Source organism: Arvicola amphibius, chromosome 7 (assembly GCF_903992535.2).
Source record: "Arvicola amphibius chromosome 7, mArvAmp1.2, whole genome shotgun sequence".
NCBI classification, from domain to species: domain Eukaryota; kingdom Metazoa; phylum Chordata; class Mammalia; order Rodentia; family Cricetidae; genus Arvicola; species Arvicola amphibius.
The window spans coordinates 134,511,640-134,535,588 of NC_052053.1; the positions used below are offsets into that span (position 1 = coordinate 134,511,640).

General features: G+C 45.3%; 1 protein-coding gene across 1 annotated transcript in view; it reads left to right on the forward strand.

Annotated features, from left to right (window-relative positions):
- Window positions 1–16,109, forward strand: part of Bzw2 (basic leucine zipper and W2 domains 2) — a 44,091-nt gene extending 27,982 nt beyond the window's left edge. The window contains exons 6-12 of the mRNA XM_038336722.1: window positions 20–155; window positions 4,209–4,318; window positions 6,103–6,273; window positions 8,560–8,706; window positions 9,735–9,873; window positions 14,621–14,743; window positions 15,669–16,109. Coding sequence (XP_038192650.1) covers window positions 20–155; window positions 4,209–4,318; window positions 6,103–6,273; window positions 8,560–8,706; window positions 9,735–9,873; window positions 14,621–14,743; window positions 15,669–15,697 — 855 coding nt within the window. The 3' untranslated portion in view covers window positions 15,698–16,109. The remainder of the gene's footprint in view (window positions 1–19; window positions 156–4,208; window positions 4,319–6,102; window positions 6,274–8,559; window positions 8,707–9,734; window positions 9,874–14,620; window positions 14,744–15,668) is intronic.
- The last annotated feature ends 7,840 nt before the right edge of the window (window positions 16,110–23,949 follow it).

The following is a 23,949-nucleotide window of genomic DNA, read 5'->3' on the forward strand; positions in this document are numbered from 1 at the left end:
TCTTTTGTTTGACCCACAGCTTCTCCTCTTCCTTAAAGCGTTTTCTGAAGCAGAGCAGACAAAGTTGGCGATGCTGTCCGGTATTCTGCTGGGCAACGGAACGCTCCCGGCAGCCATCCTCACCAGTCTCTTCACCGACAGCTTAGTCAAAGAAGGTAATCAATCGTGCTTGAGTCTTGTCGCGTGCGTGGGGGGAAAGAAAGGGACGCTACAGACGTTGCCGCCTGTGAGGCAGAAAGGAAAGAAGTGTTAATGGCAGAACAGCGCCCCCGCTCCGTGTGTGTGTGTGTGTGTGTGTGTGTGTTTGCACACGGATATTTCCAAATAAGAAAGTTCACTTTTATCATAAAGAATCAGAAGAATGTCACAGCTGTAGGCATTCGAATTCCACTTGCCAACTAAAACCTTAGGCAGAGTGTGAACACCTTGAAATTGGTTAGGTCCAAATCATTTCTTCCAGCTCAGATGCTCCCAGCCTTCTTGGTTTGTGAGACACTTCATTGTCCAGGGGTGCTTTGTGCTTTGTAGGACCTTTTTGCCCTTGGAGATAAAATCCCAGCCAGCAACTCCGATTTTCATGTGGAAACCAGAAACTTCCCCTCGTTTTCTTTTTTGGTTTTTCGAGACAGGGTTTCTCTGCAGCTTTGGAGCCTGTCCTGGAGCTAGCTCTTGTAGACCAGGCTGGTCTTGAACTCACAGAGATCCGCCTGCCTCTGCCTCCCGAGTGCTGGGATTAAAGGCGTGCGCCACCACCGCCCGGCCTTCCCATCGTTTTCAAAAGAACCTTCAGACAGAAAACATCTTCTAAGCCATTTCAGCTTCAGATCTGTGGGACCTATCATGAGACTGAAGCCCAAAGGTCATCGCAGGTTCAAGGCCAGCGTAGGCTGCAGAGTGAGTTTCAGGCCAGCCTGAACTACACAGCAGTTGCCCTGCCTAAATCAAAGAAGGAAGACAAACATGAAGGCGGGGTTCTGGAGTGTTGGTTCTAGTCACATTTGTAAGACCTTCAGGGTGAGATGGCATGCTAGTCGAGCACACTCGCTGCTCTCACGGAAGACTGGGGTGTGTTTCCAGCAGCTCTAACTGCAGCTCCCGGGTAGCCTACACTCTGCCGACTTTAGACACACATGTGCACATACATAAGCACACATGTACGTCAATATATCTTTGGGAAAAGGCCTTCATTGTCCAAAGGACAGTGGATAGTTTCCAAGTCAAGATCGCTGCAGCAGAAAGACGCGTGCGTGAATTCTAGAGTTTGGCAGTTTGCACAGCTGCAATAATTGATTATACAATAAAACAAGAGTGGGCTGTCTTGTGGGAGGATAATGGTATGCAAATTATAATTTAACATAAAACAGTGATTTTCCTTAAAAATAAATTAAAGGCGCTTTTGTGAGAACATCTGTTTCTTCTGGGAAGTTTTCCTCCTGCTGTAGGACAGCCCAGCTCCATTCACGCCCATAGGGCTAGAGTGCCGGCAAGAGACAGTTGGCATCACACAGATTCTCAACAGTGTTAGGGTTCTAGAATCATTTATTATTCATTGTCAACACTGGGAAATTTGAAAGTATTTTTCTGAAAAGAATTCAGGACCTTCCATGTATCTCATGTTATTAGCTGTTTACACATAGAAAAAGAAGGTATAATTGACACCTTACACATTGATAATACTGAATTACCCTAGCCATCACAATAGAAAATAATCGCCTTGCTAGTTAATGTAACCCTAAGTGGGGAGTGGGGTTCAGTAGTCGATAGCACTTTCTACCGTTGCTGATGATAAGGACTAAGTTCCCAACACCGTCAGGTGGTTCCTAACTACTTATCCCTCCATCACCTCCGAAGACCCAGTGCCCTCTCCTGACTCCCATGGGCACATGCACATATAAGGTGTATATATAATACCCAGGTACAAACATGTACATCAAACAAAAATAACACATCTTTAACAACAACCATCATAGAAGTTGGGTGATGGTTGTAGGACTCGGTTGTTTACCTTTTTGCATTTGAAATTGGTTATAGTGAAATGGGGGGAGAATGTCTCTGCCACGGGAGTGATCTTGTGTTTGCATCGTGGCTTCGTCCTCATAGCTCACAGTCTCCTAACTAGGAAAGGATTACAACTCCAATCTAATAACCATCCAATAAAATAGGACCGTTCCACTCAGTAAGAGAGTAACTCTAAAAACCTTCCGGGTTTCCCGTCGAGTGTCTCCTGTAATACAGAGCGATAGGCTTAAATATAGATTTTCTTAAGCTTCAGATTTCAACCACGCTTTATTTTTTTCTTAAAAAACAGATTACAGAATAGTCTCAATTTTACTTCCTTACCTAACTGTATTAAAGTTTATATTGATTCTAGGAGCTACTAATATTGTTTATAGTTTGCACTATGAGTGGGGAGTATAGCTCAGTGATTCAGCACCTGCCTAGTGTGCAGGCCCAGGTTTCCCCACCAACGGCACCGAAAGAGAGCTCATCTTCAAAAGCAGTCAGCTCAAGATTCTTGAGAGTATAACACATAAGCATATTTCCTTAGAGGTGTGTGTGTGTGTGTGTGTGTAATGCCACAGCATGCATGCGTTGATCTGTGCACAACTTTTTCATGCTAGCTTTGCCTTTATACAGATTCCAGAGATTAAACTCAGGTTCTCAGAGCCATTTGCTGACCCGCATCTTTTAAGTGAAATAGTAACTGTAAAGTTAGGGCAGACATCAGAGTGAACAAGAATATCATTCATGCCCTAGACTTCATCCCAAGAGTGTCCCTGGTCATTGTCAAGTGTCCTCAGATCAGTTTCATGTTCGGCAGTAAGGCGTGTCTTAGCATATAGGTCCAGAAGCCTTGCCAGTGGGATGGTGCGGACGGCTGTGGTCACTGAGGTAATGACCAACGAGAACGAGAGGTGCCAGCACTGAGACTCACCAGAGGTCAACCTGGCTTGACCGAAATAGGAATTCTTCTAGAAAGGAATATTGGTAGCTGCTTATGCCACAAAAACTGGGCAGACATTCAATTTAGGAAAATCAGTTAAATATTTCAACTACACCATAAATCTTCATCAAATGCTATATAAACATGTATTCAGAAATTGGAAGTGTTCCAGAAAAACTGTCTGCTAACTACCTAATAGTTTATTTTTGGAAGTAATCATGATTCAAATATGGAGGCCGGGCGGTGGTGGCGCACGCCTTTAATCCCAGCACTCAGGAGGCAGAGGCAGACGGAGATCTGTGAGTTCGAGGCCAGCCTGGCCTACAAGAACTAGTTCCAGGACAGGCTCCAAAGCCACAGAGAAACTGTCTCGAAAAAAAAAAAATATGGATAAGGGATTGAGTGGCTTCCTGATTTACATCTACACATCTATCTAAATTACTTTTAAAATTCCAGAAGTGTTTCATTTTCAGCAGCCCTGGTGTATGAGTCGGAAGGTTGCAACCATCCTCATCAAGGGGTCACTGTCAGTCCTTACCGACATCACCTAACAAATCGACTGTCCCTTGAACTACACTGCTGTCATTCGGCTGCTCGGAAAGCCGAGGCAGGAGAGCCACGTGTTCCTAGCCCGCCAACCTGAGCTACACCGCAAAACCCTAACTCAACAACACGCTAAATAAATGAGTCTGAATCTTAAATAGATTCTCAGACTGTGTTTCTGACTGTCAGGGTGTCCAACTTCAACCCAGTCTCAATGACAGTGGGCACTCCAGAGTCACACCCTCTAGGCTCTCCCACATCAAACCTAGGCTTCCTCAGCATCTTAACTCCTGAAAAGTATTTTAATTCTTTTCCTTGTTGATTTTTTTTTGTTGCTGTTGTTCATGTGTTTTTGTTATTGGTAGGATATCACCACGTTGCCCAGCTGTCCTCAGACGTCTTGTGTCAGTCAGGTGCTCTGTCTCTGTAACAATGCTCCTGTCTCTGTAACAGTGCTCCTGTCTCTGTAACAGTGCTCCGGTCTCTGTAACAGTGCTCCTGTCTCTGCTTTTGTTGCTGGCATCACGGGCATGAGCCACCATGCCCTGGTTCTTTCTCACGAAGATGCTTTCTTTATAGTAGGACAAGAGAGCTGTGCAGGCAGTTCTGTCTGTTTTTCTCCTCTCCCATTTCAGGAAACCTGGTCAGAACTGTTGCCCTGTACAGCCTCACACGGGGTCTCTCTGCACAAAGGAATGACATTCTCGTTTTTCTTTCACAGGCATTGCGGCCTCATTTGCTGTCAAGCTTTTCAAAGCCTGGATGGCAGAGAAGGACGCCAATTCTGTTACCTCTTCCTTGCGGAAAGCCAACTTGGACAAGCGGCTGCTTGTAAGTGTGTGTGCATCAGAGGTTGTCTGCACGACTGCTGTCAGCGTGGGGTCATGTCAGTGACGTGGCAGCCTCTGCTGAACTGGCCTGTGTTCCTTTTATTTCTCGTTATCATGGAAAGACTAAATCCATTCTAGTATTACATATGGCCTTATATATTTTAAGTAAATAGAATACCCCACAGCCAGTCATGAGAAAGCCTTTCGTGGTGCGTGCGGCTTTCCAAGAGAGGGTGAACAGGGCGGGGAGTACTCTGTGCTGGTAAGACATCCTGTCAGGTAGTGTGATGCACCAAACGAGGAGGGAAAGAGAGCGAGCGAGCGAGCGAGCTGAGTGTTGACGTGACTGTTGATGCTTCCTAGTTGGTGCATGAACAAGACACTCCTGCAACATGGCTATCCCCAACTGTGAGCCACATTAATCCCTTCTCTTACTTTCTATCTGATACATGCATATCCCTGTATTAAAAAATTATAAGGGATGCAAATGCTCATATATAGATGTTTATTGACATGGTATTGACATTTTATCAACAGTAAACCTTTCTCTTTAGGGCTGTGGTGGTAATTTGATGGTACAGAACCTGCCCAGCATACTCAAAGCCTTTCTGGTTATAATAACTTTTCGCAAAACTAAAGTTTTAATGTGTTTTTTTTTTTTAATGTCATTAATCTGAACAAGCTAGAAGGCTACTCTCCCTGGCAGTAGCCCCATGATGGCAGGTCCTTCCACTGAGATGAATTAAAGAATCATTGACTGTACGCATGCAGATCTAACCAAAGAAAAGCACATGTCTGTTTTTCATGCTTGATGGCAGTTTGAAAATGGGTGCTGGAGTCACACAGGATGAGACTGTGACTAAGTGCTACTGAGCAGGTGCGGGCTGGGCAGGGTAAAATGAAGTGATGGTAGGAGGAGAGCCGCTAGGGTCCTGCTCTTTTGTTATTGCTGTTTTAACAACAGCTAAGGAAAAAAAAATCCATCAGAATTATGTGAGAAACCGAGCAGTTGGCGAGGCAAGTTTAGGTTGGGCTTCACTCTCAACCGAACTGAGAGCCACCGATGTCAGTGGGGGTGAGAATCCCGCTGCTCCTTTTCTGGGTCTGGATCAGAGGAACGGCATTTGCTCAGGGCGAGACTGAAGGGCCCTGGGGAGGAGGAGCCGCTGGTGTCTTCCTGAACTTGAACTCAGTCAAAGGAGCAGTGTGAGCGGCTAATGATGTCGGTTTTTCTTCTCAATTTAAAAGCAACTCGAGCACCATTCCGTTTTCCTCAGGCTTCTTGTTGCTGTTGTTTGGCTGGATTTGGTTTGGTTTTGTTGTTTGGTTTGGTTTGGGGGTTTCTTTTGGGTTTCTCGAAGCAGTGCTCAGCCTTGGCCATCCTGGAGCTCGCTCTGTAGATCAGGCTGGCCTGGAACTTGCAGAGATCCGCTTGCCTCTGCCTCCCCAGTGCAGGGATTAAAAGTGTGCGCCACCACTATTCCACGAGAGTTTTTATCTTTCATTTAGTCGAGCAAATTTAGTCCTGTGCTGCTATTGATTAAAATGAAAGAAAAGGGGGGAGGGTGGTCTGGTTCCAGTGAGCACAGCAAGTGTGTCTGTCTCGGGCCGTCCTCTGTAAAATCATCTCGTTTTTTAAAGGCACTCAGCTCAGTGGCTGTACTAGACTAGTGATCTCCCGCAGAGCAGTCCTCGTCTGCGTGTGAGACCACAAGCGCATTAACATGGGACATTCCATCCTAACCTGAGCCGCTTGGAGTTCACTCGTCCACTTTTCTCCTTCAGGAACTCTTCCCGGTGAACAGACAGAGTGTGGACCACTTTGCTAAATACTTCACTGATGCGGGGCTGAAGGAGCTGTCGGACTTTCTCCGAGTCCAGCAGTCACTGGGCACCAGGAAGGAACTGCAGAAGGAGCTGCAAGAGCGACTGTCTCAGGAATGTCCCATCAAGGAGGTAGGAGGCCATGGTGAAGTCCAGTGTAACACGTGGGGGTGAAGGGTAGGGGTGGGGGCCCTCGGGGAGGTAGGAGGCCATGATGACCTCCGATACAGTGGACATGGTTGATGGGTACAGGTGTGTTCAGAGCGCTTGAATAAGCATTCATGAGACTATGCATTCTGTGTCCAGCCCTGTCAGAACTATGCATGATGGTATGTGTGTTTGTGTGCATGCGTGTGAATACCAATACAAATTGCTATACACTATCCCCTTTTCCCTAGGTCTTATCTCAAAGTATTCATTCAGAATCCGCTATATTACATTTTGGAGTATTCTAGAAGTTAATGTTATTTTGGTTCAAATGCCCTACTTTACCCGACAGCTATGAGTATCAAACTGTTTCACCAACATACAGACTTGGCAGTCTATCTGCCATTAGAAAACCCCATAGTGTGGCATTTCTGTTTTATGGTGGATTCTCTCTGGAGTTAGGCATCAGCTATGTGTAGTGTCTAGGCTGGGTGCTTCGCATCACCGGGTATGAAAGTGTGGGCTTGTTTCTCTTTTCATGGTGATTGGAGTCTGACTCAGGACCTCATAGATGTACAGCAAGAGGGCCACCATTGAATTACATTCCAGCACCTTTGGAAAAGAAAACTCAAATCCACACAGGGAACAATCATTTGGGCCGGCAACCCCTTTATAAAAGCTGCAGATTTTGGAGCTGTGTTTTAGCATAGTTTGCTATGTGTTAGAGAATTGGTAATAACCGTTGATGTAACTGGAAAGGCATTCTTTAGGCTGAGAAACACCCTTCTTAAGCTGGGAGTCCTCCTCCTCCTTACCCCCAAATCCCTCACCCCAACTGTACCTACCTCTAAGCCTCGCCTGGCTTTTTGAAAGGTTGAGAGCCGGAGAAGCACGCGCTGACAACTGTCCACCAGATGGAGGTGTTAGAACAACAAATGCCCATGCATCCGCACCTACAGTCAGCCGTGTTTCCAACCCTATTCAAACTAGAGTGTTGCATGACTTCTGTGGGGGGAAGGGGAGCTACAGGAACAACCGTAGTGCTGCTCTTAGCTGCAGCCCTGCCCCCTGCTCTGCCTCATGTTAGGAACGGCAGGCAGCTCTAAGCCCGAGGATGGTCCAGCCACTTCTTGAGAGCTAGCTACTCGACCCACTCTTTTGTTTCTGAAGTTCAGAGCAGAAGTAATAAAAAAAAATGGTTGTCTTCTCACACAAAAAGACAGGGAAAGAGGGTGTGTTGTTAGTTACAGGGGAGCATACCAAAGACTGTATGGCTTTTAGTCACTTCTAGGACCTACCTGTAATTGTGATTGTGTCAAGAAAAAGGCACTCAGAACCGAGAATAAGTCTTTATATTTATATGTTTTTGAAAGGAGAGATAACCTGCTGGATATTGCTAGACTGGCATGAATCAAAGAAAAAGGCAGAATTTGGGGGTATGACTTGCTTGGTGGAATGCTTGCTTGACATGCATGAGCCATGGGTCCAGCACCTCATAACCCAACTGTGGTGTCCAGTCTTAGCAGTTGGGGGCTAAAGGGAGGAGGAACAGACATTTCAGGGCCATCCTCACCTAGAAAGCAAGTTCCCCTGTCTGAGGTTTGTTCTTTTTGGGTTTTCGAGACAGGGTTTGTCTGTGTAACAGTTCTGGCTGTCCTGGAACTTGCTCTGTAGACCAGGCTGGTCTTGAACTCACAGGGAGAGATCTGCCTGCTTCTGCCTCCTGAGTGCTGGGATTAAAAGCGTGTATCACCAGCACTGGGCTAAGTTTCCCTGTCTGTAAGGAGAGGAGGGAGGTACCCCTGTGCTTTACAGTTTCTTTACCAGTTGACTTTTCCCTGAGGTGGGGCATGGGAATCTCAAGAGTAGACATTTAAAAATGCATTGTAGAGAGTGGATTTGTACAAGCCCAAGACATCAAGAAATTCAATTTTGAAAAGTAGGGATAAAAATTCACAGACCTGTTGCTTTCTCCAAACCCATCCTCCAGAACCCACAGGGTTGATCCCTATCCTTCCAGCCTTCCTCTTAGTCCATGCCATCTGGCAGCTTTTGTCTAGAACTATGTTTACAAGGTAAAAGTAGATTTCCTAGCTTTCTTTCATCTTGTCATTTGAGGGTGTGCATCAGGAATGGAGATGCCGAGAGCGCAGCCCTTCCCTCGCTGCCCCACACCTCTTGCTGACCTTGCCTTTGAGAGAAATAACCCCGGTTTCTAAGCTTTATTTTTGGTCTGCTGTTGCTCGCTGACTCTCTTTCTATGAAACATAGGTGGTGCTTTATGTCAAAGAGGAGATGAAAAGGAACGATCTTCCGGAAACAGCCGTGATTGGGCTTCTGTGGACCTGCATCATGAATGCTGTGGAATGGAACAAGAAGGAGGAGCTCGTGGCAGAACAAGCTCTTAAGCACCTAAAGGTAATGAGTCTGAAATCAGAGCCATCCCTCGGGGGTCTGCTCCGCCCCTGAGGGTATGAGCGGTCGAGCTGGGCATGGTGCCACACTCCTAAAACTCCAACTCTCAGAAGGTGGAGGCAGGAAGATCGATCGGTTCAAGGCCAGTCTGGGGTACAAGAGACCCTTTCACAAACGGAAAAACAAAAGAGCAAGTGTATGCCAATTGTATTTCTTCAGAACCAAATTAAACATATCCTCTCTACATTTTTTTTCCAAATCTGCCACTGCCTAAAATGTATCAAATAGGAGAACATGAAACATCTCAAAGTGGACTCTCACTAAAAACGTCGCAAGCATCCGCACAGTCGACTGTCAGGGTCATACATTAAAGAGAAACAGAGAAATATGAGCTAATTACTGACTGTATTTCATGTGGACAAATACCCAAGCCTTTTGTTTAAGTAAACCATGAATAGACATTGGAATGAGAGAAGTAAACTGATTGTCGGTTGTGTGTTTCAGACATAGATCAGCATGTCTGTGCATTAAGGCGAGTGGAAACATACGCAGAGTTCAGTTAGGAAGTCAGGGTCAGAGTGTGAGCCAGGCAGCCGAAGATGATGACGCCGGGGTTTGTGAGGTGAGAGGAGTGAGCGAGAACCATCTGTTCCTGCTCAGTGATGGGGATTTCCAGGAAAGGGAGACGAGGGAGAAAGCGATGGCTAACTATCACCAGCGGAGAACCAAAGACACTGGGGGTGCAGGAACAACAGCAAGCTACCCTCCGTGTGGGACTTCAGGAAGTGGAATCCCACCGTCCTGATTGTAGAGGTGTGCTGCACCGTAGCCCCGAGGATGCCATTCCACCTCCACAGTGCCCACCAGTATCCTCAGTGGGTTCCACCGTCATCTGGAATCAAATGGAGTGTCATTTTGTCTCTGTTTAGTGGGTACAATGACAATGATCTAGTGAGATCCACTGGCACACAAACCAAACCACCCTGAAACGAGCCTCCAGGTCACACCTTTTGCTCTCTGCTCTGTTCCAGCAATACGCTCCCCTGTTGGCTGTGTTCAGTTCCCAAGGCCAGTCGGAGCTCGTCCTGCTGCAGAAGGTTCAGGAGTACTGCTACGACAACATCCACTTCATGAAGGCCTTCCAGAAGATTGTGGTTCTCTTCTACAAAGGTATCTGTCATGCTCCGTCACTTGGCCTCTCTGCTCTGTAGTTCTGAGCAGAGCTGGGCAGGGCAAGGATCACAAGCCTGTTGCTAGGGAGGAGCCCCAGAGATGCTAACTGGTTAACGTTTCAGGTGACCGTACCACAGGAATAAAGAAGGCATGCCCTCGGTCTGCACCACGTCAGGAACCTTGCTAGTTAGGCACCTAAATGTTTCTCACTGGTCAAAGCTGCCAGAAGACCGGAAATGAGCTGCTTGTTTCTCGGCTACCGTGAACGAATGTAATTACATAAGATAATCGAATCTGCTTCTGAATTGTAACAATTAGCTCTAATAACAGTGATTACCAAAATGCTATATATACCGTGTGCAGACCCATTTCGGTGCCACGAGGCTGACTTGGAAATGACTGGAATAATTAGCCTTTTACTTGACATTTTCGTTATTTGGCCCAGCCATTCTCCTGTGTTTCTCAAGGCAAGGCTATTTTTAAGTATTCACATTTACTGCCTTTTCATGGTATTTATAAGGTTTAGGTTGCCATGACAACTGGCACTGGAAATGAAAGTTAAATGCTCTTGCTGATCTCAGTCTCCATACCTACAGCATACAAAAGTGATTCAGGCTGTTTCAGGGATAGATGATGTAGTTTTAATATGGGGGAAGGAGCAGTTGGGAGATACGCTGTGAACATTATAAAAGGCTCATTAGAGGTTATTACATGCATAGGCAGCATGATATCATGAATATAAAATAATATAGGCTAAATGTTTATTTTCCCTTTCTATTAAAATAGCCGAATGTTTTCCTTAGCTTTCACTAGCGTGTATCAATCCAACATGTGATGTTTTTGATCGTCTTCTCCCAGACCCTGTCGCCCTCTCCCGTGTCCCCACTCCCCAGTCTCTTCCACCCCTACCAGCCCACACTCATTTTTGTGCCTAATTGAGCTTAGCCAGGCTTACGTACAGATGCATCCCTCACCTGCTCCCCAGAGTTGTCTACTTAGAATAATAACTTTACACTTTCTGTTATAAGTCTTTACATGGTTGAGTAATAGGCATTTTTTTAAATGCTTAGTGGTATTTCACTGTGAATTTTAATTGGCCATCTATCTAGACTCTTAATACAAATACATCTCACAACTGTCCGGGTGTGATAGTTCACGTTTGCAGAACAATGAGTGTGTTGGTTAATTTTGTGTCAACTTGACACCTGAGAGAGTTCCTGGGGAAAGGGAACCTCTGCTAAGATAATACCCCCAGCAGTGTGACGTGTGGGAAGGTCCAGCTCACTGTGGGTGGTGCCACCTTTAGGCTGGTGGTCCTGTGGGCTGTGAGGAAGCAGGCTGAGTAAGCCATAAGGAGCAAGCCAGTAAGCAGCGGCACATGACCTGCTTACTGCACTGGCTTCCTTGGATGATAGACTACATGTTGAAAGCTGAAATAATCCCTTTCTTCTCCAAGTTCCTCTGGTCAGCGTTCTAGAAACCCTAACTAGGACAGTGAAATATTTCATATATATATAATACATATGTTTGTGTGCATGTATATATGTGTATATGTGTATATATGTATATGTATGTGTGTATGTATAAACATAGTCACTGTGCCAGGAAGGCAGCTCAGTGGGTAACGGTGCCAGAGGAGACAGCTGGAGTTAGATCCTTGGGACCCACATGGTGGGAGGAGAGAACCAACTCTCTCAAGTTGACCTTGATCTTTACGTGTGGCTCACTGTAGCATGCATAAGTAAATTACCTAAATATAACTTGTTAAAAAATTTAATTAAAACAATTGTAGTAACTGCTAAATCTCATTTGAAATTATCTATCATTAGTTCTATTTGGATGTGGTCCAAAGATAGTAGTGTCTCAGAATTGGGGCTCACCAAATAAATGTCCCACTTAAACCTGAGAGGCTAAAGAGATGGCTCAACAGGCAAGAGCACTGGCTTTTCTTCCGGGGGACCCAGAATCCAATCCGGGGGACCAGTGTGGTTACTATCACATGTCTGTGACTCCAGGTCCCTGGAAACCAGCACACATTCCTGGCTTCTTCCAACACTGCATGCACAGGGCACCTAGACATACATGCAGACAAAACACCAATACACATTATAATAAATAATTGATTTTAAAAAGAAAACCCTGGAGGGGTAGCTCGGTAGCTAGGAGCACTGGTTGCTCTTGCAGGGGGCGTGGCTTCGTGGCTTCATTTCCCAGCACCCACGTGGAGGCTCACCACCATCCATCATGGCAGTTCCAGGGGGTCTGACAGCCTCCTCTGTGGTCCCCGGACCTGCTGTGCATACACACCTGTGGGCAAAACCATCAGTTGTAGAAAATAATTTTTAAAAAGTTCAGGTTCTGCTGCCAGTCCACCTACCCAGCAGCTGTTCTGCCCACCAGTGCCACATCTGACTCACCTAACACAGTGCAGAGGTTGAGGGACAAGCGGGTTCCTTCTTTCTGGGTTTCACTTGCTTTCTGACCTAGCGCTGTGCCCTGTCTTCTCCCCCAACCCACCACCACCTCCATAACCGAACAGTCTCCAAAGTTTTCTATCAGAGGCATCATAGTTAATTTCTCCATAAGAACCTCTATTTCAGGGCTGGAGAGATGGCTCAGTGATTAAGAGCACAGGCTGCTCTTCCAGAGGTCCTGAGTTCAATTCCCAGAAACCACATGGTGGCTCATACCCATCTATTTGGGATCTGATGCCCTCTTCTGGGGTAAATGTGTACACTCATACGTAAAATAAAATAAATAAATCTCTAAAAAGAAAAAACCCTATTTCATTATTTTATAATTCACACTAAAAGAAAAGGAAAAAGAAATGACTTATTGGGAATGGCATCTGCATTGGTTAATCTATATTACATCTTTTTGTACTGCTGTAACCACAGTACCTGACAAAGAAACAGCTTGTAGAAAGAAACATTCATTTGGGAAAATGGTTGCAGTGGTTTCAGCCCATGGCTACAGGCATGTGGAGCTGTTCACGGGGAGCCAGAGTGAGGCCAGGACCGGAGCGGGGTTTCACCTTCGGAGACCCGCTCCGAGGGACTTACTTTGCCACCCTTCCCCACCTGCAAAAGGCTCTGCAGCCTGTGATAGAGCCGCAAGATGGAGGACAAGCATTCCAAACGTGAGTCTTTGGACTCAGAACTAACGGCGTGTAAGTGGCACATGAACTGCTGGCGCCCTTCGGATGTCACTGTGCCTATCGATGCCAGCATCCTTCCCCACTAGGCTCCTCATAGCAGCTAATGACAGGAAGTAAAGCTGACTACTTCCCTTACTAGTTTCCGGTCCCAAATGCCGAGGGACAGTGACCTGAAATTATAAAATTACCTAGAAAAGAAAAGGCAGAGGTAGCAGTTCTGCCATAGGCCTTTCTCTAACCCGTCTTAAATAATCTGAAGGTAGTCGTGTCTGTGGTTTGAAGGGCAATCAGAAAGAAAACTTTCTTAGTAGGGACCTAAAGATAAGTCCCTGAGATGTTAATTATTATGTTTAGGTAATTTGTTAATTTTCCATGAGCCTAATTATACATACAGCCTATTTTCTTGGGTAAAGTATTGCACATTACCTTTTGAGACCATCCCCTGGAGGATGGATGTTCCTACCACCATTAAGATCATTGCTAGGTTACCGTGCTTATTTTTTCCTTGTAATCAGTGTTCACGTGTACGGCGGGAGGTATGTGCTTCATTCGTTTCTACGGGGACGTAGATGATCTTGATTTGTGCCGGGAAAGCCTAGATGAAGAGTGAGTGTGAAGTTGTTCTCTCTGTCCGACTCTGATGTGTGACACTCACCCGGAGGACTTGCTGAATCGCAGGCTGAGGTGTCAGAGAGCTGGGTCCGCAGTTGGTGCTTCCTGCCGAGGGCTGGAGTTTGGCTCCCAGTGCACATCATCCGTTCACAGCTGCTTGTCCACGCCTCTGGTTTCTGAGAGGCCTTTTATTTTTTTCTTTTGAGGGGTGAGGTCCCCCAGTATCCATGGTGTCCGGGATAACCTTCTGTGAAGACCAGGCTAGCTTTGAATTCACAGAGATTTCCCCTGACTCTGCCTCCCAAGTGCTGAGAGAGAAAAGATGGCTTCCAGCATGCCAGGCTTCATTTTTTCATTTACAGAAACCTCATACGTTAAACTCTGTGTCTTATACTAATATTTCTAGAAGTTTCTTATTCTAGTTTTCTTTCTTTCTTTCTTCTTTCTTTCTCTCCTTTAGAAAAAAAAGAGAACACCCATCTCAGGAGATACTTCCCAGCATTCTTAGGGGGACATTCTGTGCTACTCAGAAATGAGGGAGGGAGGGGGAGAGAGAGAGAGAGAGAGAGAGAGAGAGAGAGAGAGAGAGAGAGAGAGAGAGAGAGAGACTCTAACGGAGGCGAGAAGAGAAAGTCGAGTGTCCTCTGTCAGGTTTTACCCCAAACTAGAGGCTCATGTTTCCTCATTGGCACTGTAGGATTCAACAAGCCGCAGCTATTCTCTGTCTCCCCACAGAGACCCTGGGAGCTGGGCAGCAGTCCTCCTGTACACACACACACACACACACACACACATCCTTGGAGCCAGCGTTATAAGCATAATTCTGGATGCAGATCCGTGCTGAATCCTTGTCCTCCTGATTGTCCAGAAAATGTTCCTTACTCCCTTGCCACCTCTCCAGAACCGCCCCCACACTGAGTTTTTTTAAGCACAGCATTCCTGTTGTAACTTGGCAATCTTGCTTTCCAACTGCAGCCGACGTTCTGAGTGAAGAAGCGATCCTGAAGTGGTATAAAGAAGCACACGCCGCCAAAGGCAAAAGTGTCTTTCTCGACCAGATGAAGAAATTCGTGGAGTGGCTCCAAAACGCAGAAGAAGGTAGACTTCATTCCACAACTCTGAGGGTCACTGGAGTCACATCCCCTTTTCTTTCCTTCACATTCTTAATGTGCCTTCATAGATACGCTACATCTAAAGGCAAAGTAATACATATTTTCTAAAGAATTTAAAGAAAGGAACTCAGGTTATCCACTTGGTGGACTATGGCGAGGATGAAATGGTGGGGCTTAGCCACACGGTGCGATTGAGTGGGGTTTCAGCCCCTTCAGGTGAGTCGTGCTAGAGACAGAGGCACCGCGTGAAAGCCTGTCTTAGAATGAAAGGTTGAGCTCCTCAGTGATGTGTGTGGGCTCGTTGCATTGTTAGAAGGTCACAGTTCACTGGGACATTTGATCTGCTCTTGTGTTTTGTCTAATTAATACATGATAAAAAAAAAAAAAATGTTCCAGGCTGACGACTGTAGTGATATTTTGTTTGTAATCTAGCAAATAGAGCTTGCCTGAAGATCAGACTGAGGCACTAGTTCCCCGTAGAGGCCAGGTAGTGGTGGCACACACCTTTAATCCCAGCACTCAGACAGAAGCAGACCTCTGTGAGTTCAAGGCCACCCTGGGCTACCAAAATTGATCCGGTCTAAAAGACAAACAGGTGGTGGCACACACCTTTAATCCCAGCACTGGGGAGGTGGAGACAGAAAGGAATGGGAGGTGAGAGGAGACGGGAGAGCAGATGCAGTCCAGAGATGCACTGTGAGGATTCCTAGAGACAGGATCGCCGCTTCAGTCAGAAGATTCAGTCGAGTTAAAAGGCCTGTCGAGTAGCTGGCCACTCTGCTTCTCTGAGTTAGATTACAACAAAATACAACAGCCCACAGCATTGGCTACTCATTAGAAGTTCATCCATAACCTCATTTAAGGGAACCTGATAACAAAATACCTGGTTTTTCCCTTTCTTTTTCTCCTAGAATCCGAATCAGAAGGTGAAGAAAACTAAATGTCTCAAGCACACTGCCTAACTCCACACTTTGCGGACGGGATTGCTGAAGCATTGGGGGAGGGAAACTCGGCTTCTGTTTTACCAAGGAAATAAATGATAGGCAGCGAGGCCTCCCTGTTCGGAGGGGAAGGGGTTTTCATTTCTGTTTTGTTTAAATGGAGCCCTGAGGCATCAGCTCAGACACTTGGGACTCTACCTCTCGCTGTATGCTAATTAAAGCCATTCACCAAGGGGTCAGGTAACCTGAAGCTTAATACTCATTTGACCCCTTTTTTTAGCTGTATTTTCAGGTACCGTGTGAATGCCCACTGCTGTCTGTATCACAGGGCCATTTCAACAGTTGTGTTTCTTCCGCTCGTGGATGTGATTTGACAAACCAGTTTTTTAAATAAATGGCTTTTTAAAAATCCTTGCGTTTTATGCTCAGAGTTCTTTTCGTTTATTGGTGTAGTGGGGATGGAGACACCATGACCACAGGTACTCTTAGAAAGAAAACCTGTCGTTGGGGCTGGCTTACAGGTCAGAGGTTTAGTCCGTTATCGTCATGGGCAGGCATGGTGCCGAAGAGGAAGCCGGGAGTTCTGTATCTGGATCTGAATCTCGCAGGGAGAAAGAGTGCCACACTGGGCCTAACTAGAGCATGAGACCAAAACCTGCCCCCAATGACACACTTCCTCCAACAAGGCCATACCTCCTAGTAGTGCCACTGTCTATGGGAACCAAAAGTATGGCAGGGTGTGTGAGAGCATCCAACCCAGGCTTCAGGTGTAGAACCTGGCAGGCACCTTCACCTGTTCAGCCAGCTCCTAGCCTCCCCTACCACCCTCCCCCCAGAGTTTTTATTTCCTCACATTACTTCCTAACACAGGTGTCATAATTTTTCCCTATCCAAACATTAAATGGTTACATTTCTTATCTATGAGACCTACTGTGTCAAAGCTATGACCCCAGCATTTTGGGGGCTGAAGGACAGTTTGGGTCACACAATGAGCTATCATGGACTACAGTGTAAGACCCTATTCCAAATACTTTAGTGGGGGCGGGGGGAATCTTAGTCTGTCCTCTCGGTAATCTTCATGGTGAAATGGAAATTAACCCCGATATGTGTGTATACTGCCAGTAACATCTCAAGTTCCTACAGTTGTTAAATACATAGGGTTGGAGCCCACAAGACTGTACAGCAAAAGTACAGCTGAAGACCAGGAGACAGATCCACGGGAAGGGTGTGTACACTCCAGCTGAAGACCAGGAGACAGATCCACGGGAAGGGTATATACACTCCAGCTGAAGACCAGTAGACAGATCCACGGGAAGGGTATGTACACTCCAGCTGAAGACCAGTAGACAGATCCATGGGAAGGGTGTATACACTCCAGTTGGAGACCAGTAGACAGATCCACGGGAAGGGTGTGTACACTCCAGCTGAAGACCAGTAGACAGATCCACGGGAAGGGTGTATACACTCCAGATGGAGAACCCGATTGCAGAGCTTCAGGAACACCTGTCTTCTGGATAGTCACTGTCAATTTTGTAGAAATGGTGTGAAATCCTGTCCTTTCTCCCTTGCAGAATATCCCAGCAGTGTATACATCATTCACTAAGCCTGACTTCTCCTGTACTGGCAACCATATACCGTTTCCACACCATGGAGCGCTGGTGTGAAAGTATTCACTCAGTTAACCCTTTGTTCTCCTAGTCAGATCTACATAAAGCTAATCCTTCACAACTACCTTTATTGACTGGACTCAATGACAAGAAAGGAGCACTAAGCAGGAGGCTCTGAGCAGAGAATATGTGGCCTACTGATAAACAGGTCTGGGTGCCCCCAATTCTCTAACAGCTGATTCAGGAAGGTGTAATCTACTGGCCTTTTGCTCTGACCTAACAAGCTATTAATATTCTGTATTTACCCTTCACCTTGGTTTCAATTAACCTAAAAATCATAGCCCAGGAAATTAACTGTTTCTGCCTTTACGTAACGCTAGAGATACAGGAAATGGGTTTGAGTCACCAAAGCAGCCTCAGAGACATTAATTCTCACCTGGGTGCTGGCGGGCACCCTGCTGGAGATAAAAGCAGTCTCCATAGAGATTCTTATTAATTCAGGCAGCTACATGCTGATGTAAATCAAGCACCTCGCCTTCCTCCGGAGCCCGAGGGTTGCTATGGTTACCAGGGTTGCTATGGTTACCAGTGCTGTGTTCCCTTCTGGGGGGGGGGGGTGTGTGTGTGATGAAAACGGAAATGCTCAGAGAGCACAGCGGTGCTGCTGCGTTTCCCATGATTGTTCATCATAAACGTCTCGCTTAACTGTTACACATAAGAAAGTCAGTCAGTACACTAAAACTTCTTAGAACTTTGTGTGGATTCTTAATAATCCTCCCGACATCTGCTGGGGAGCTTCACAGCCACATCCTCTCTGAGCCACAAGGCTCCTCCTTGCCAGTTTCAGCCAGTTCCATGCTTATTAACTGTATATGAACTGGAAACGTGTGCGTGGGTAGAAGAGCAAGAAACATCAAGAGAACGTTGGAGAACAGGAAGAATAAATGAGGCATGATAAAAGAGTATGTGAACTAATGTAGTTTCCCTCAGACCTAATTAGCCAGTTTTTTCCTGCTATAGGGAATCTTTCTGAACCCTGAAAGGTTTCATGAGCTTAACCCCAAAATAAACCTCAATAATATAGTTCCATGCTATGCTACTTGTATGTCCTTGTGGTCTGTTTCTTTCCTGTGAGCTTAAAGAAGTGTGTATGTTAAGGTATGTTTGTATTCATATGTACTCAGGTTGATTTTAGTCTCGAGGAGTTGACCTTAAAACCAAGCATAATAACTAACTCTGCCTTGCAGGTGAGAAGAAAGTGTGATATTGCTTGGGTTTTATATGTGTATGAGTGTTTCACCTGCATATATATCTATACATAGCATGTATGTGGTGCCAACGGAGGGCAACTGGAATCAGGGACAGTGTGGATCACACTGTGGGTACTTGAATTGAACCACAGTCAGTCTTCTGGAAGAGGACCCAATACTCTTAACTCTCCATTCCTGTGATATTCTTCTTTTATTACATTGTGCATGTGTGTGTGTGTGTATGTATGTATGTATGTATGCATGCATGCTTGGGTGTGCGTGTGCCTGCACACACACCCTCATCCTACTCATATAGAGGTCAAAGGCCAACTTGGCAGCAAAACTCAGCGCTCTTCTTTCACGGATGTGGGCCCCAGGGATTGAATTAGGTCGCAGGCTTGATGCAGGTGTGCCCACTGAGCCATCTTGCTCTAGAATCTGATATTTTGAGAGGACAGTTCTTTAAGGGAGGGGGAAAAGGCAAGGAAGAAAGTTCCTGGTTTCTCCCAAACCACCATCAGTTTACAGAAATCTCTATTATCTTCCTTCCTCCCCACCTACATGAGGAGGATGTGAGATTAAATGGTAGTCACATCATATAGCCTGTAGTGATGTTTTTGTTTGTTTTTCAAGACAGGGTTTTTCTGTAACAGGCTGGTCTGTTCTGGAACGTGCTCTTCAACCAGGCTGGCCTCAAACTCACAGAGATCCACTTGCCTCTGCCTTCCAAGTGCGGTACTAAAGGTGTACGCCACCACCGCCCAGTTGATATGTTTGTTTTAGTCAAAAATAAAATGTTTAATTTCAAAACAGTGTAGTAACACATGCTAATCATCAAAAGGTACAGGCAGGAGAATTGAGTTTGAGGCCAGCCTGGGCTATATGGAAATGAAGATAACAATAATAGCAGCAGCAACAACAACAATAATAATAGTAATTTGATACACTAATTTGACGAACGTATGCTAGTTAAGATACACAACAGACATGTTTACACATAAACAGTAAATTAAATCTGCTCTAATACATGGATTAAAAACATTTTGAGTATATCACAGATAAAATGTTACATATTACATTCAATTTACCACAGAATATTTTATGCCATATTAAATATTTCACATTTTTATCAATATTTAAGGAAGTTTTCCTTTCACTTTAGGGGAACATGAGTAAAAATTGAAAGCCACTGAATTGCAGTGTATTTGACTGTCCCTGTTTCTAAAGTAGCCAACAGAACATGGCTGTTTAACTGAGGGTTGGTGAGCAGTGACCAAGACGGTAATAGACATCCAAACTCTACCATTCCTCACATCTGTGCTTCTTTTAAGAATAACTTCCTACGGTCTATGGGATCAAACTCAGGCCATGGGACTTGGCCACAAGAGCCCGTCTTCCCAGTTGACACTTGTATTTTGAGACAGTCCTTCTCTTAGCTGCTCAAGCTGGCTTCAAGCTTTCAATTCTCTCATTTCAGCCTCCCATATCCCACTTAGATTATTATTTTTTTACTAATAATTGAGAAGTATAAGACTTGTTTTCAGCGATAACTTAGGAGCATGTACATCGTACTTGTCATTAAACAAACAAAACAGCCAAGCCTAGTAGTTTGTGGCTGTCATCTTGACACTCAGATGACCGAGGCAGGAAGGATCACCAGCCTGGTGTATATGGTGAGTTCCAGAGCAGTCAGACCTCCAGGATGCGACTATGTAAGGAGAGGGAATGAGAGGGCAGGGGAGACAGAGAAGAAAGGACGGTAAGGGAGGACAGAAGAGAAGGGAAGAGAGAAGAGATAAGAGGATAGGGGAAGAGAAGACAAGGAGAAGGGAAGGAAAGAAGAAAGAAAATACTGTTTCCTTCCCTGAAAGGGCATTCATATTTTTTTAAAGGAGACATTTTTTACTTAGAGGAGAGAAAGGGAGAGAGACAGAGAGGAGGAGGAGAAAGAAAGGTCCTGGGCGTTACTGGTGGCTCTGCTCTGTGGGCTCAGTGGTCTCCAAGATCTAAGCTTCGGCAGACCTTCTGAAACCCTTAGCTTCAGCCAAGGGAGTCAGGGATGGGATTATAAGAGGGCTTGCCAGCCACACAGATGCTGTGTATCCTAGGTCAGGCCTCCTGTACCATGTGTCTGTCTCTAGAACAATCTTAAGAGGAACAGGGAACAGGTAAAACCCCTTGAGTACATCCTAGTCCCCTCCTCGGCATTCTCTTGCTTTGGCACAGAGACTCTGTAGGCTTGCTGAGGATTGTCCAGAAAGGCAGCATCAAAATCACCTGGAAGCCAGCTCAAAATGCAGGCTGCCAGCATCCACTCCCGACATCCAAGTCAGTTACTGACTCTGGATTCTGAGGCATGATTGGCTTGAAATCAGGGTCTCAGATGTCAGTCCATCTTGGACACATCCCCCAAGAGCCAGAAGAGCAACAGACAATTAGAACAGAGACAGGCTCAGGCACCAGAACAAGTCAGGGTCTGGGAAGGTGGCACATTTCACTTCCTGGAAGGATGATTGAAAACCAAAGGACATAGTGAAGGAGAAAGACACGACAACACAAAAATTGTCTCTGGGAACAAGGTGACCAGGCATCTTTCTGCAACTCTCGGCTGGCGTCAGGTGGTAGATGTCGGTGTCCTGTGGCTGTGTGCCTCAGCCTGCGCTGTAGGAATAGCTGCTGTGTGCTCATCATCAGGTATGTGCTGACACCTTCCAAAGATGCTTTCCTCAACTTTTTAATTCTTATTGAACAAGACAATAATATATTCAGGTTTATTATTATTATTATTATTATTATTATTACTCCTTCTCCTCCTTGTGTTCAGTGGTCAACCATCACTCACAAGAGCAGGTTTTAAAATGCAGTGACTTGTGACTTGCCAGGCAGAGGTGACGCACACCTTTAAACCCAGAACTTGGGAGGCAGAGGCAAGCGGATCTACAGAATGAATTCCAGGACAATCAGGTCTACACAAAGAAGCCCTATCTCAAAACAATAAAAAATAAAAGAAGAAATAAATAAATAAAAGGCAGTGACTCTTTGATGAATATTTGCAATGTATTGCAAAGAAAGATCTAGATAAGAGCAGGGAGGAACATGAATGGAGGATAGATAGTTTGTACATTGCGTATTCAATACCGGAGCTGAGGCGGAGGAGCATAGTACACAGTGTGTTACAAAGATCATAACCCTTCTGCAGATCATAGGGAGATAACCCCAGCTGCGGTTGGTAAAGTGGGCCCCTCATAAGCATGGAGCAACCTGAGAGATCTGATCCCCAACGCCACATTTAAAGGGCAGGTGTGGTGGCAGCAAACACAGTGACCCCAGCGTAGTAAGGGATGTGAGAGTCATGGAGACAGGCAGATGCCCTGGGGTAGCTAGCGAGCCAGTCTAGGCAACATGAGCTGCAGTTTAGTGAGACCACACTGCCTCAGAAACACATCCAATTCCAACCTCTGGACTCCATGTGCAAACACGTGCCACACACATGTGCCACACACCCCCACACACAGACACACAATTCAATGCAGCACAATGCTGCATGTGAGGAAAAAATGCAGTGACCCTCAATGTCTCTGCTCTAATTTGTCATTGCTCTTCTGTCTTCTGCATTTGATTCAAAACAGAAATAAGTAAAGATCTAAAGCAAGGTATTTGGGTGAGTGGAGAAGATAAATTAAAATCTCTATGATCGCAAACTGTGGGTTTACGTCTGGAAAACTTACAGTCTCCCTTGCTGTCTCCTCTGCGTCTATTCCTAGCATCTCTCCTTTCCTTCTTTCTCCTTCAATTACTCTGAAGATTTTTCAGAATTCTATTTCAGGCTTTTGTGGTGGCATCCATCTATAATCACAGCACTCGGGAGCCTGAAGCAAGAGAATCTCTAGTTCAAGGCCAGAGTAAGTTACAGAGTGATTTTGAGGCCAGATGGCTCCATACTGAGACTGTATCTCAAAACAGGAGTAACAACAATAGTAATGATAGTACTAACAATTACAATTCATCCATTACCTCATGTACTTTATACTGCCTTTCTCATGAGTCCCCAAAGGATTTGCCAAGCAAAATCTTAAATTATAAGTAGAGTTGCTATTGTAACATCTTACATGAGACATGCCTGATACATGCTTGATACATGTATGTCCAGCTCCACTCCAATTTGTAGCTACCTTTGAGATCAGTCTTTCCGTATTTTATTTGTGTGTAGACTTAGCCAGCTAGACATGATCAGGCTTTTTAATCCTTTTGAGATGTTCTAGGAGTATCCTAAGATACTTAGAAAGAGTTAAAGATTTGCTAATTAAATACATTACAACCTTTTAAAAAATTTTCATACAATAATTTTGATTATGTTTTCCCTCCCAGATCCTCACCACATTCCTACCCACCCAACTTCTCTCTTTCTGTCCCCCTTCCATCTCTTTCCATATAATCCTCCTAGCTATACTTCAGCTTCTTAGTGTTCAATAGAGTACATAGAAAATACTGATAAGGCTCAGGCCATTCCTGAAAAGGGTCCCTTAAGCTAAGCATTCATGTCTAAGTTATCTTATTAGAATCCAAAGACTTGGCTGTACTAGAGACACATCAGCCACCAGAAGTCCAGTTAGGCCTCCCACCTGCAGACCTTCCCCAGTCCCTTGGTGCTCCCATCCCCAATTCCTGTCCCCTCCACATCACCATGTCACAGCCCCCAAACCAGGCAGAGACCCCTGCATGACAAGAGGCTAGGGGCTGTGCAGGTTGCCAGAAGTCCAGGTAGGTCACACACCAGAGAACCTCACCAACTCTCTCAGTGTCTCCCACCTTTTCCCCAGTCCAACTCGGGCAGAGACCCCCTGCTCAACCAGAGGTAGGCCACCCATCACTGGACCTCTCTACCTTTCACACTCTTGGTGACTACCTACCCTATCACCAATTCCCCCCCTCCCCCATTGCTAACAGAATGTGTAAGAGCTGGAAAATAGAATCTCGGGAATTGAAGAAAACCAACAGAAGAAATTAGATACATTGGTCAAAGAAATGTTAAATCTAAAAACTTCCCCTGACACAAACATACCGGGAAATCTGGGACACTGTCAAAAGACTAAATCTAAATGTACTAGGAATAGAAGAAGAAAAAAAAATCCCCAGAAACCATTTTCACAAAATCATAGAGGAAACATTTCCTAACCTAAAGAAGGAGATGCCTGCAAGGTACAAGACGCATAAGAACAACAAATGGCTTGGACCAGAAAACAAAGTCTCTTCACCACATAATAATCAAAACATTAAACACATAGAAAAAAGAAAGGAATATTAAGAGCTGCAAGGGGAGAAAGAGTCAAGTAACATATAAAGGTTAGAATTACACCTATTAGAATTATAACCCAACGTTTTTGTTGTTTTTTC